The sequence below is a fragment of the Simochromis diagramma genome, unplaced genomic scaffold (assembly GCF_900408965.1).
Source record: "Simochromis diagramma unplaced genomic scaffold, fSimDia1.1 OVJJ01000492.1, whole genome shotgun sequence".
Classification (NCBI taxonomy): domain Eukaryota; kingdom Metazoa; phylum Chordata; class Actinopteri; order Cichliformes; family Cichlidae; genus Simochromis; species Simochromis diagramma.
This window is the reverse complement of record NW_024387308.1, coordinates 163,718-178,371: the sequence shown is the minus strand read 5'-3', so window position 1 is coordinate 178,371 and position 14,654 is coordinate 163,718. Positions and strand designations below refer to the sequence as shown.

Below are 14,654 nucleotides of genomic sequence, written 5' to 3'. Positions count from 1 at the left end.
CCATCTCTGGTAGACATAGATGCTTCTTTCACTCCTCTTTCAGACCATCTGTCCTCTCTGTCCAACAGGTGAACATTGGCATCCTCAAAGAGTGACCTTTGACCTTTAGATGCAGATGTACAGCTGAGTCTTGTCCTGTGGAGGTGGCTCTTCTATGTTGTGGCTGTTTGGTGTCTCCAGTGTAGTCTGAGCACTCCTCGCTGCTCTGCACAGCTACGTTGTTGAGTTTGTCTTTGTGATGAACCAGTTTGTGTCTTTGTGTGTTGCTGGGTCTGAAGTACACTGGCATGTCGTGCTTGGAGAAGACTCCCCTGAGTGTCTCTGATAAACCTCAGTCAGTGATCACGATGATGTTTTGTTTCTCCATAGTTGGTGTCTGATCTTCTTTACTGTGGATCGTTTTTTCTAATGCACTCTGATAACCCTGCTACAGTCTGTTACTGTTATTAATACTTTCACTTTGTTTCATAGCTTTTGAAACATCTTGCCCAGCTTAGTTTTTCCTAAATTGTAACTTGTGTCCTCACGCTGATGTGAAACAGGAAGTGGTTTATACTGAGAAGGACTGCACACAGAGGTGCAGATGGGCGCAGGAGTGCTGCCTCTCACTCATATGTGGAGACTGAAGTGGGGCCAGTCTGGGTGACGGCTGTTGTTGGTGGCCCGGTACAGCAGAGGAGTGAGCCCTCGCGCTGTCACACAGGATCTCTGTGTGCTCAGCACTGCAGCAAACATGAAAGTTGGAGCTGCACGGTGAAGTTTCACAGAATCACATGGGAGGAGGCTTCATCACAGCTCCGGCTCATCAGACGGCTGCTGGTGACTTTCTGCACTTTTCTTCAGGTACGGTTCTTCCTCTATGGTTGTGAGATATAAATCTGCTGCTTTCTGTGTGTTATTCAGATCAATATTCTAATATATTGATCAGCGTGCCTTCATCAGACTCAAACTGATTTATGTTTTAGAGTGACTGTCCCTCACACCTACAGTCACAGCACGTCAAAGGAAAGACGTTTTTCCACTGCACTCTACAGGACACTGTTTGGCTCAGATGGTCGAGCAGAGCAGCTACTGATCGAACGTTGGTGGTTCAATCCTTGGCTTTCCCAGTCTGCATGCTAAATATCCTTGGGCTAGATAGTAACCCCAAGTTGGCCCATGGTGCATGACTGTAAATGTTGGTGAGATTGCACTTGAGGTTAGAAGTGCTTATATGAATGGGTGAATGAGGCATGTTGTATACAACGCTTTCAGTACTCCAGGAGAGCAGAAAAGCGCTATATAAGAATCAGTCCATTTACTCTTGCTTACAGCATGTTTCTATTGCACTCTACTCTGATTAACAGCACTTTTCTATTGGACTCTAACAGCAATTTTCTGACTATCTCTCACTGAAATGGCCCAGTTTAGTCACTTTGTTTGATCCCTGGCTCTGGTTGGTTCTTATTGCTCTCTGGTTTCTTCTGCATGTTTGTGCTGCTCTTAAGGATTAGTTTGTAGAAGCTGAGCTTGGAATCATGAAGGATCAGAACTTAAACGAGGATGTGATGAAGATCCTGGAAGAAGCTCCTAATGCCAGAAAAGCTCTGAGGGAAAACTACGACAATCTGCTCAATGTGGCCGACTACTGCTACAACAACTACATACAGGTACTAATCAGGAGCTAGTCTTTGTTCTAAGCTAAGCTAACAGTTTCCCTTTGCCTCCAGCCCTTGTGCCAAGTTAGGCTAACCATGATGTGTCTCTATCAGGCTGGTGAGGGCAGTGTGAAGGCATTGGAAGAAACAAAAAAGTTCACCACCCAATCGCTGGCCAGCGTCGCTTACCAGATAAGCACTCTGGCCAGTAGCGTCCTGAGTCTACTTGATGCCCAGACCAATCAGCTTCGCCACATGGAGTCGTCTATCAACCTGATTGGTCAGGTAGGCCCCACCCAGTCCACGGTGCTGATTGATGGTTAAAATAAGACAGGGGTCTTGAACTCCAGGCCTTGAGGGCCGGTGTCCTGCAGGTTTTAGATGTGTCCTTGATCCATCACAGCTGATTTAAATGGCTAAATGACCTCACATGTATAAAGCTCTGCAGAGGCCTGGTAATGAACCAATCATCTGATTCAGGTGTGTTGACCCAGGGTGAGATCTAATAATAATAATAATAATGGACTGGATTTATATAGCGCTTTTCAAGGCACCCAAAGCGCTTTACAATACCACTATTCATTCACTCTCACATTCATACACTGGTGGAGGCAGCTACAGTTATAGCCACAGCTTCCCTGGGGCAGACTGACAGAAGCAAGGCTGCCATATCGCGCCATCGGCTCTGGCCAACACCAGTAGGGTAAAGTGTCTTGCCCAAGGACACAATGACCAGGACAGAGAGCCCAGGGATCAAACCGTCAACCTTCCGGTTACAGATGCGATTCCCAACCCCCTGAGCCACGGTCGCCCGTCTAAGACCTGCAGGACACCGGCCCTCGAGACCTGGAGTTCAAGACCCCTGAAATGAGAGATCCTGTTTTCCTTTCAGGATAAGAGTGTAAGCATGATGTAAAGGTCCTGATTAGAGTCTGAAGCTCCTGACCTTTGACGCTCGCAGTGCTGTGGTTTTCACCTTAGGCAGAAAACACAAAGTCTACGCCGCAGGGGGCGCTGCAGGGAGTAGGGGCTGTTTTTTTTTTTTTTCAAACAGAGGGTTTGGTTTTCTATTTTGGAACAAAGGCTACGTTCACACTGCAGGTCTTAATGCTTAATTACGATTTTTTTGATCAAATCCGATTTTTTTGTCTGCTCGTTCACACTACAAATAAAATGCGACAGCAAACGCGCTCTAGTGTGAACGCTCAAAGCGGCCCGCATGCGCAAAAGAAGACGTCACACACAACGCGCTCTGTTTAGACCCAGAGCAAACAGTATGTTTGACTGATGGCCTTAATATAAAGACTTGTTTCGGACTTTACGTTTCCCAATTTTTGCTTTAAGTTATTTTGTTATTTACATAATAATGTAAATAACCTAATAATCATCCTTATTGCTGTTTTAGAGGAGCGCTGCTTCTAGTTGCAGATTTCTGTCAGAATCTGCAGATTATACAGAACAATTAAAATGTTCACGTTTCTCCAACGTTGTTCCCAACAGTTTCACTGACATCTACACTGGATGGGCAGGAAGCGTTCGCGATGTCTTCTCCGGCGCTGATAATTGGCGTCTGTTTGGTGTCAGTGACGTAAAAGACGGATTTAATGCGACATGACCATCAAACAGCGGTCGCTTTCTAAAACATCGGATATGTATCGGATTCAGCACCACATACAAAAGTGACCCAGATCGGATTTGAAAATATCGGATTTGTGCCGTTCACACTGTCATAGCACGATCGGATTTGGGTCGCAGAGGGTCAAAAAAATCGGATTTGATGCGCTTTCGCCTGCAGTGTGAACGTAGCCAAAGTGGTCAGGCAAATGACAATATTGAAACTATCATATCACAAACTATCGTTTATGAACACCTGGAAGAGTTTTAAAAGAAAAAGCTAAACCTGATCATTTACCCTCTGAACAACTTACTGAGCTCGGGGTCAGAGTCACAGTCGGTATAAGTGATGGACGGCTCTTCTGTGTCTGTAAAAACAAGCCGATGCTGAAGCAGCTGGATAGTGTAGCGGTGAGACAACACACCTTTGGAGAAGAAGTTGCAAGTTCGATTCCCTTCTAGTATCCAGTAAGGGCCCTGTCTAGGCTCCCCATGCCAAATATCAATCCCTGAAATTGCGTGGCTACGTATGCAGCCTTTCCGCAGCTCGGACACATTTCACTGCATGTTGTACTCTATGTGAGTGTCTTACACCTGCATTTTCTCTAATGTCCAGCAGGGGACCACTACTCTGAAGTCTGCTTTCATAGAAGTATATGGGAAAGTGAGCCTCACCTGATTCTGAGCTCAGTGAACTGTTTCACGTTTCAGGTCCTTCAGAATAAACGTGAAGTCCATGTTGTAAATGCCGGTTTTTCAAAGAGTCAGATCCCACGGTAGCAGAGCAGCGGAGACCTCTACCCATCCTGCCTCTCACCCTGGGATGGGTAGAGGCTAACAGTATCCGGTTGTTAAGTGATGACGTGACGAATCCTACTTCCGGGCCTAAAGTAGTCTGCGTTTAATATGGCTTTTGTGTTGTTAACATGTTTAATGTTTTGTATTTTCTTCTATTTAATCTCAAAAAGCTCCTAAAACAGTCAGTGATCACTGTTGCCCTCCCTCGGCTTTTATTACCGCTAATCATTTATTTAAGCTCAGTTTTTAAAACCTTAGGATGTAGCTACAGCCCAGCCCATGCAGCAGTATATGAATGACTAACCTCATATTGTGGATGGATTATCTCAGTTGTTCTCCTGGCTGAAGTTTGGTCCTTTTACAGCATCCTGCCATGCGATTACATTTGTTCCTGACCACCGAGAACACTCACTTTTATCGAGTGGGAAAAAGTTAGCTTGTTTATATTATGCTAACATAGCTGTGTCGCTAGCGGTCATAATTATATACCAGCTAGCCAAACTTCAGTAACCCTACAAACGTCACTGCTGTTTAGTTTTCTGTCTTCATTTATGTTGGAAGTGATAACAGAGCTGTACGTTTGAATTTGTTTCCAAAACCCCGCAGTCAGAACATGCTATATTGTATTTAGATAGAAGCTAGCGAGCTAATTTCCTGCTAACTTCTAACTCCGTTAAATGTCATAAATTCCGTTTTCATGGATGCCTGGATGTTAAACTCAATTGTTACACCTGGTAGAGCAGAACGCTGATCATTTTATTAAAGATGAAAGACTTAAGACAGTTTTTCAACTCTCAGTAATGCCATAGTGATCGTTTGATATATGGACCTGCAGCGGAGTTTAGGCTCAGACACGGCTAGAGACGTCAGACTTAATGACCAGATAGCATTAATTATATACCACAGTAGGCTGAATTATTCACATTTAGAAACGATGGGTGGACGGGCGGGTGTCACCCGTGAAATGTTAGAAGCTTTGAATTTGAAAAAGAAGTAGGAAATGTCGAGTGCATATAAACAGTATAATGCAGTAAGTGTAACAGAGTGGCAGGTTCTAACAGACTGAAGGTGATTGGTTGCTGTTCTCCAGCAGCACTACACCTGTTTTAAGCTAGCATCAACACAAAGCTGTGTTTCACATTACAGACTCAGTGCATCAGAGACGTATGAGCAGTATGACGTATGATTACAACCTCTTCAAAGGTCAGAGGTCACCTGTTTCTCCCTCTGTTTGTCTATGATGCCGTCACATTCACTGAAGCTCATGGTTTCTGCAGCGCATTAAATTTAAATGGAGCCACCATGTTGGACTTGCGCACACTGACCTGGTCCAGACGCGGGTCCATTAACCTCTGACCTTTGTCGTCAGACCGTGGACATGCACAAGGAGAAGGTTTTCAGGAGGGAGATTGGCGTGTTCACGGTGGTGAGACGAGTCCCACGCAGCCACAAGATCCTCCCTCCCACCAGCATGCAGCCACGCCCATCATACAGCCGCAAGCCAATCAACTACCAGCAGCTGGACAGTCTGGGCCACGGCATGAAGGTAACACACACAAACACAACCTGTGACATCAGCAGATGACCTCCAGGCTTTGCTCTGTTTTATCCACATGCTAAAATCCAGCAGAGCTGCTCTTTGGTCAGGTGATGTGAGCTTGTGCACAGTGACAGGTGTGGCAGGTGTGGGAGGCGGAGCTCTCGGTACAGTGTTTCAGTATTTCAGGCCTTTGTGGCCTTTGAAGCTCTGAAGACATGAGAGGGAGGCTCTGCAGCAGCTGGTGTGAAATCAGATACGGGAAAGCAGAAGTGACGCTCTGCTCTGTGTGCTGCTTTCGCGATGCTAGCAGGAAGTGTCTGAACCACAGAAGCAGAAATGACTGTGCAGTGAGACTTCCTCCTTCAGATGTTGGGTCACCTCTGTAGGCTGCAGCGTTCTCGTGCAGGTTTAGTTTCATCTGTAACATCCTCTGTTTCTGTTTGGGAAAAGATGAGACTTGTAGCACAAATCCATAACAGTCGAGATGTCTGTGAAGGTTCTCAGTCATCCAGGTTATCGTAGTCAAAGTAGCTTGCAAAGAAAAGCGTCTGGACTTCTTTGAGTTGCTTGAAGACGTTTCACCTCTCATCCGAGAAGCTTCTTCAGTTCTAAGGTCAAATGGTGGAGAGTCCCAGATTTAAACCCAGTGGGAGTTTCCCCCCAAAGAGGGACAAAGGACCCCCTAATGATCCTCTAATCACCTGAGCCAAGGTGTGAAAGCGGGTGTGGGTCACAATCAGCCAGGGTTTCAGGTGAGCTCATTGTGAAACCTGGCCCCACCTTATCATGTGATTTCCTGAGGTCAGATGGCCCAGGATGTGAGTGGGCGTTAAGGCGTCTGGGAAGGATCTCAAAACTGGATTATAGATGGCAGACAGTTGGTGTCATAAACCACCGCCTCTGTTCAAAGATGGTCGCTCACAGTGGACATAGATGGCTTCTTTCACTCCTCTTTCAAACCATCTGTCCTCTCTGTCCAAAATGTGAACATTGGCATCCTCAAAGAGTGACCTTTGACCTTTAGATGCAGATGGACAGCTGAGTCTTGTCCTGTGGAGGTGGCTCTTCTATGTTGTGCCATGTGCTTGTGAAGTGTCTGTTTGGTCTCTCCGATGTAGAGGTCTGGGCATTCCTCGCTGCACTGTACAGCAAACACCACGTGTAAGCTGTTCAGCTTTATAACTTTATAAAGTCAGCAAAGAGGCACAGAAAAGAAGATCAGACACCAGCGAGGGAGGATAAGAAAGACAGACGCAACAACATTGTCATCCCCTATGTAGCCGGTGTATCAGAGAAACTCAGGAGAGTTTTCTCCAAGCACGACATCCCGGTGCATTTCAGACCCAGCAACACGCTCAGACACAAACTGGTTCACCCCAAACACAAAACGCCAAAACACAGACTTAACAATGTGGTGTATGCTGTACAGTGCAGCGAGGAATGCCCAGACCTCTACATCGGAGAGACCAAACAACCACTTCACAAGCGCATGGCACAACATAGAAGAGCCACCTCCACAGGACAAGACTCAGCTGTCCATCTGCATCTAAAGGTCAAAGGTCACTCTTTCAGGGATGCCAATGTTCACATTTTGGACAGAGAGGACAGATGGTTTGAAAGAGTGAAAGAAGCCATCTATGTCCACTGTGAGTGACCATCTTTGAACAGAGGCGGGGCTTACGACACCAACTGTCACATTTGTGGAGATTTTTAATGTTGCTGTGCTGCACACACATAAACATCACATGAAGGATGACCGTATTAACACAAAGCACTGCAACAGCATGTGCACGAGCTCTGCTGCCCGCCTCAGCCCGACTCTCAGCTTTTTGTCAAACACATTTTTATCTTGAGAGTAAAAAAAGACAGAAAGAGGGTGAGAGTTTCTCACATCAGCTGCAGCGAGCGCCGCACACTTCCTGTCTGCTGTCGCCTTCTCTGTGCGACACACGAAGCTCTGCTCAGGTCACAAAACAGCAACAACAGCAGAAGAAGAAGAAGAAGAAGAAGAAGTGCTTCTAAAATAACTTTAACACATTAACCACACACAGGCACACACACACATTTTCTGTGCTGTCTTTGTGAGGACCCACATGCACACAGCACCTTCTCAGGCCCCTGACCATGAATCCACAAATGTTTCATTCACCCAGACAAAACAACTCCCCCCCCTCCATTCCAAACTGTCCTCACAGTGCGGTGATGCCCCTCCACCCCGGTCCCCACTCACATGTGCACACACACACACACACGCACGCACTCTGGGAGCCCGGCATCTTTGTTGAGCGTGGGAAAATGTTCAGAGAGACTAATTAGCGCCGCAGCGGCCTGAGAGGCTCCATTGATGCTCACATTGGCCTCTGTGTGTCCCCCCCTCCCTGCAGGTCTCTGGGAAACAGTCGGACAAAACCGGAACGATCCGCAAACACGGCGCCTCCATCAGGTTTACTTTAGTTCTACTGTGTTTCTATTCAGAGCTCCTTCTGCTTTCACATCAGCATGCTCAACAGGAAGCTGAGCTTTCGTGTGTCTGTGTGTTTCAGGCCCAACAAAGCTCCAGAGGCAGTCCAGTGCCCCGTGGTGCCCCCTGCTGGCGGGTAATAACCAGACACCTTTAATCCTCCGCAGCTTTAGGTCTGGTTTTAGGGTCAAGACCTCAGTTTAGCCCTGAGCTCTGACTGCAGCATCACAGAGCCTTCAGTTCGAGCTCAGGGCTGAAACCTGACTGCTGCTGCCCGAGGTTAAAGGAAGTCATACCCACTGATGGGACAAACACAGTATCAAACAGAAACTCCAATTTGAACTTCATTTATCAGCTTTAATGTTGAAAAGTTTGTTTTTCAGCTCCAGCTTTGGGAAACCTGTAGCTCCACCCACCATCCCCACCACCTGGCAGGCACCGCCTGAGGCTGACATCATCACCACGCTGCTGGACGATGCCCCACCTCCTCCTCCTGCTCTCATTGAGATGCCAGTTCCAGATGGCGCCTTGGCCTTGCCTCCCCCACCTCCTCTTCCTGGTTCATCTGGAGATATATTAGCCCCACCCCCTCCTCCTCCTCCCCCTCCTCCACCCTTTTCAGGTGCTAGTGCTCCACCACCAGCTCCACCCCTCAGCCTCGAGACAGGTGAAGACAAAACAGAAAAATGTTTTTTGATGATGCCATAGCAACTACAAATCAGTTAGAAATGCAAAATTAGTTAAGCAGGTTCATTCATAGCTATGTCTGGATTAGTTAAGCCTGGACTACTTTACCCTGTATCAGTGTGGTTGGTTTAGTTAAACCAGGGGTCGCCAACCTTTCTGATGGCGAGTGCCATTTAAAATTTCCTTTGAAGTCAGTGTGCCATATGATTGCATTAGCAATAAATTTAATAACGCTCTTTGAACAGTTACACACTGTATAGAACCACTTTATAGAATTATGTTTGTTTGCAGATGTTGGCAGCTGTCAGCGAATAGTTATCAGCTATTTGGAAACAAAAAAAGACTTTTTATCCATAACAAGAAGTCATAACAGCAAATGAACTGTACAACAGAAAATGCAAATGCTATTTATGGTCTCCTCACAACAATGATAAGAAAAATAAACTGGGCCAATATGGCATGTTTGTTAATACAGAGACACACATGTTAATGTGATCTCTGGTCTCCCACTCAGAGACACAGGTCTCCGAGTGTCCAGCATTCAGACGGCTACCTGAGGACTCATGTGAGAGAAAATCTGCTCACACAGACATGTAGAGCCAAACACTGTCAATAAGGCCTCTGCAATGTTCTGAAGACAGTTAAACTTGTCAGGTAGTTCAATTCAATTCAATTCAATTTTATTTATATAGCGCCAAATCACAACAAAAGTCGCCTCAAGGCGCTTCATAGATACAGAGAAAAACCCAACAATCATATGACCCCCTATGAACAACACTTTGGCGACAGTGGGAAGGAAAAACTCCCTTTTAACAGGAAGAAACCTCCGGCAGAACCAGGCTCAGGGAGGGGCGGGGCCATCTGCTGCGACCGGTTGGGGTGAGAGAAGGAAGACAGGATAAAGACATGCTGTGGAAGAGAGACAGAGGTTAATAACAGATATGATTCAATGCAGAGAGGTCTGTTAACACATAGTGAGTGAGAAAGGTGACTGGAAAGGAAAAACTCAATGCATCATGGGAATCCCCCGGCAGCCTACGTCTATTGCAGCATAACTAAGGGAGGATTCAGGGTCACCTGGTCCAGCCCTAACTATATGCTTTAGCAAAAAGGAAAGTTTGAAGCCTGAAAGTGAGTAGGTGATGTCCAGCAGGTGAACATGCAGCTCCATGAGCACGCACAGCTGTGGATTCCAGCTGCTTCGATGTTGCATTAACTGGCATTAACTCAGCCAGTTAATGCAAGACAAATCCAGCTGCTCATTAAAGATTTCTGGTTTGATCAGAAAAGAAAACATTGGTCCAAACACCTGAAAGTCCCAAAAATGCATTGTGTCTCGAGTCTACGGATGTATCCGTGTATCTCCGTGGTCCTGATGCTGTGCTGAGCCGACAGCTCCTGAAGCTTTTGAAGTGTCAGAATGTGGAAAGCTAATAACGTCCCTCTCACCAGTAGGCTAAGTTATTTTTAACCAGTTACAAGTTGAATCTGGTACTTGGGGTTGCTAAGATACCGTCATTAAGAAGCGGCACAACTAATGTGTCTATGCGAGCTGATTTGCGATGTTCATCGCTGGCGCGGCCATTTATTTTTTTGATGCACCTTCTCAGATTAATTCACTGCGTGTCATGCCCAGGGCTGGACTGGGACAAAAAAATTGGCATTTTGACTAAAGACCGGCCCCCCAGGTATTAAAACCATAAAGCCTTTGAATGAAAACAAACGCTGTTGTGACAGTGATGTACAGTCTTGTTGGTATATGTATGATTTCTATACATTTTACATCAGATAAAAACTTTGGTTTTAAGCTTCAGATAATTATTTAATAACAGCGAGACATTTTAAATGAGAATAAGAAAGTATTTCTTTGTGCCCCCCTCTCCCTGTTAATGCCCCACCTGGCTGTAAAAAGTCAGCACGAAAATAAACTCCAGCTAAACTTGGTTTATATCTGACCCAGATAGACTGCAGGTCATAACTTCTTACCTGATGTTCAGTTCACCTGACACTCGGACCGGCGGCCGCCTCAGGTGTCTCCTCTTGCCTCCCCTCTTGCCTCCCCTTTCTCTCATCCACCTGCTGGCCTCCACCACTTGCTAATGTTACTGAATCGGTGGAAGCACCGCCATAGCCACCACCAAACAACTGAGTCATTTTTACACACAGACCAGCATCTGGCCAATCCACCACCTTTCATTGTTTATACCGTTACAAAAAAAATAAATAAATAAATAAATCATCGGCCCACCGAGCAAATGCCCGGTATGCCCGATGGCCAGTCCAGCTATGGTTGTGCCATCAGTTAACCCTTCGTGTGCCAACTGTGGTGCGTGCCCAGGGTTGCCGACCCCTGAGTTAAACCATTCTTATTCACATCGCACTGTAACCCTGATCAAACTGTGTGACATCATGATGACATCTCGTTTCCTCCCTGTCCTCAGTGGTGGAAGAGAACAGTTTTCCCTGTGCCTCTCTGCCTCCTCCTCTTCCTCTTTCTGAAGACGACGGCTTCCCTCCGTTGCCCGGTGACACCGCAGACCTGCTGGCCCCACCCCCTCCACCTCCACCTGACCAGGAGATAGACGGTAGCATTTTTAATATTGAACTGTGTGTGCGTTTCCTGTATAAAGAGACTGAAACATTTAACAATTGTGCAGTTTAACCCAGTTTGGAGCCTTTGAAAGTCTGATATTATGCATATGCAACAACTTTTACTGTGAAGATGAATGAACCACTGGTGCATGTGCAGTTTGATTTTCTAAAATCAGCTTTCCTCGACTCACCGATAAGTCTCAAGATTCTCTGAGAAGGTTCAGGTGAAGAATAAATCAGTGAACACACTTCCTGTGTGATACATGGACAGTCCGAATCATTCACAAATCTGGTATTTTAAAAGACGCCAGAAAGCTTCCATTCCAAAAATGTGCAGTTTAAGTAGCCCTTTCTTCTTCTGTGGTGCTTTTTGTCAGCCTTGCTTTGCTTTGTTTTTCTCCAGTCTTTTCTTTTTCTGTGGTTCTTTTGCAGTGACCCTCCCATCCAGGAGGAGTCACCGCCGTCACTCACCCCCAGCCACTCGCTCTCTCTCTCTGAGGGTCCGCTCAGGCCCCGCCTCTCGCTGCCGCTATACCCGCTCTCTGTTCCTGCCTACTGTCCAATCACGTAAGCACAAAGTCGGGGAGCTACAGGTCTGAGAAGTCATGAGGTCCTTGAAAGGGTTCTTGAATATCTTTCAGGGCCATAAATGTTCCTTAATAATGTTCCAGGAGTTCCAGGCCTTTATTTGCCCACTATTCATTTCAATCCAAACTTTATTAGGAATCTGTCGTGGTCCTGATCAGCGACAGTGTGAAAGATGGACGTAGCTAAAGTGCCTTATAGCTGCATTGTTTTTAATGGCCATCAGGGGGCGACACCGTTTCTTTACCTCTGTCATCGACTGTTCGGGCACTGAACTGGCTAACAAATTACAGTTTACTTATCATTAGCCAATGAGGCTGCAGTTTCACACTCAGACCCGCCCTTTGAAGCTTCAGAGCAGGACTTGACTAACTGATGGCTGATGTCATTGTAACGGCGTCCATCTTTGGTACTGCCTGTGGTCTCAGACGATCACGCCTTCATCATACTTTTTTCTGTCTGTTAGTCATGATTCCCCCACCTCCCCCTTATCCTCCCCCCTGTGCTCCGCCTCGTCTTTCCTCCTCTTCATCTCGGCTCTGCTTACCTGCTCGTCTCGAACACCTGGGTAAGACGAGAACTCTGCTGCCAGCATGCCGTACTCTTAGAGGTAGTGCTTTTGTAGAATTAGAACATTAATACGCACCTGCCTCCTCACCCTCATAGATCTGGAGATCCCAGCCCCACCTCCTCCGCTCTCATTGGATGATATGGCGAGGTTTGATGACATACCGCCCCTCCCACCTCCGGTGGATTACGACACCAACGCCCCTCCAGATTACATTGAGAAAGGTACTGAGGTGACATCACAGTTTGCTGTGATGACATCATTCCTACAGTCTGTGGCTTGTCTAACTGCAATTCCTTTTTGTGTCCAGTGAGGGCGCTGTACAGCTATGACGCTGTGAAGCCCGACGAGCTGTCCTTCACTGAGGGCGACATCATCTACCTGACTCAGCGCCATGAGGACGGCTGGTATCAGGGCGTCCTGAACGGCAGACAGGGCTACTTCCCTGAGAACTACGTCGAATCATGTGGCTAAATGAAGCCCCGCCCCATGTTTAACAGCCCCACTGTAGTATCCCCTGAATGATTGTTGATGTAGGGTAACTTGTTGCACACCTCGGATCAGGTAGACTTCTCTGTTCTTAGCTTCTGGCTGGTGTCCCCACACCTGAGTGATTAACGCTTTGAGCGCTCGTACAAATCCTGTGATTAAGGAAATAAAGTTTTTTCTTCTCAAAGCAGCAGCCGTGTCCCTCCCTGCAGTGTGTCCTCTGTCCTTCAGAGGGCGCTGCTACTGTTCGGTCTCTCTGTCTTCCTGTTTGTTTCTCAGGTGCTTCAGCGTTCAGACTTAATTTGCTGTGTTTGATTTGTCTCGTCTTTCAGATAGAATAGAATAGAATAGAATAACTCTTTATTGTCATTGTTACAAAAACAATGAAAGGCAGTTTGGCATCTCTCCACGTGTTTGAAGTACACAATAGTGTGAGTATTTACACAATTTACACTTACACAAGAAACATATGTACAAGTTATAGATACACTTGCATACATACAACTTTTGCACAAGTTTTGCAAACAACAAACAAAGTTATTTGCATCCATTTACCTTTTACCTTGATTTTTTAAAATAACCATTTCAAACTATTTACAGAACAATCAGCTGTTTTTCAATAAGATGCCAAACAAATAATTTGTGCCACTCCAAAAACATAATTTCTGTCCACTATAAAGAAGAACATCACAGCCTGATACCTGCAGGTCTGACAGCAGCAGGCGTATCACTCCTGTTTCTACCTGGAGACAGCAGTCGCCTCATTGTTCTGACCAGTGTTGGGGAAGTTACTTTAAATTAGTAACTTAGTTACATTACTAGTTACTTCTATCAAAAGTAACTCAGTTACTTCAAGTTACTCGTTACTTTCAAAGTAACTAGTTACTAGGGAAAGTAACTTTGGTTTTACTCAGAATTCTCTTGTTAATGTGTTGCTTCCATAACTGGATACCCAGCAACACTGCCAGTCTTCTAGCTTGCTTACATGTTAGCACTATCCTGCCACATAAAAAAAGGATCCTGGTGTTATTTGTCTCTCAGAAACAGTTCATAACTTCAACTCATCCATGTCACCTAAAGGGTAAACCTGTTTCTCCATCACAGCTCTGATGATTCAGTAAGGACATCTCCTGGTTTCATCTTCATGTTTCCCTCTCACCACATATCCAAACCGACATCATGACCAGCAGCTTTACAGCTGTGGCTTCAGCAAACATCAGCTGATACTAGAAAGTAATATTAAATAAATTCTAACAACAGCTGATCAAGCTTAAATGTGCTGCTGTTGTTTAGCGCGACATCCGCTGGTTTCTTCTTTATGGCGCAAAGTGGGCGATAAACAAACAAGAGAGAAAAGCCGATCAGCTGATCATTGATCAGTTTCACGATTGAAGTAGAAACAGGAGAGGGAGGGGGGAGAATGAGAGGAGAAGAGGCAGCTGCAGCGTAAAGACAGAGTAACTCCAGCTTTGTGTCTTTTCCATTGTAGCTGAAGTCCGGGACAAACTGTTCCTTTTCACCTCAATACGAAACGCGTAATATTAACTCTGAATACCAGACGATTCCGTTTTTTTACAGGATGGTTGGCAACTCTACTAAGTTCAACATCAGTAACATAGCACCCACCCAGCTGTACAGAAACTCCGTCATGCTAGCTAGGATGCAGTACGAAAAGTCAGCACA

General features: G+C 45.9%; 1 protein-coding gene across 1 annotated transcript; it reads left to right on the top strand.

Moving 5' to 3' along the window:
• The first annotated feature begins 571 nt into the window (after window positions 1-571).
• abi3a (ABI family, member 3a) lies at window positions 572-13,158 on the top strand. Its single transcript, XM_040004982.1, has 10 exons — window positions 572-843; window positions 1,488-1,649; window positions 1,752-1,922; window positions 5,419-5,595; window positions 7,974-8,032; window positions 8,133-8,186; window positions 8,434-8,717; window positions 11,179-11,322; window positions 12,581-12,706; window positions 12,793-13,158. The coding sequence occupies exons 2-10, from the start codon at window positions 1,518-1,520 to the stop codon at window positions 12,954-12,956; spliced, it is 1,311 nt and encodes a 436-aa protein (XP_039860916.1). The 5' UTR covers window positions 572-843; window positions 1,488-1,517; the 3' UTR covers window positions 12,957-13,158.
• Window positions 13,159-14,654: the final 1,496 nt, after the last annotated feature.

Excerpts from the sequence above, each read along its gene's own strand:
- abi3a (XM_040004982.1), top strand. The coding sequence starts at position 1,518 with ATGAAGGATCAGAACTTAAACGAGGATGTGATGAAGATCCTGGAAGAA. Across the intron at positions 1,650-1,751 it reads GCTACAACAACTACATACAG|GCTGGTGAGGGCAGTGTGAA; the intron begins GTACTAATCAGG and ends TGTCTCTATCAG. Across the intron at positions 8,187-8,433 it reads GTGGTGCCCCCTGCTGGCGG|CTCCAGCTTTGGGAAACCTG; the intron begins GTAATAACCAGA and ends TTTGTTTTTCAG.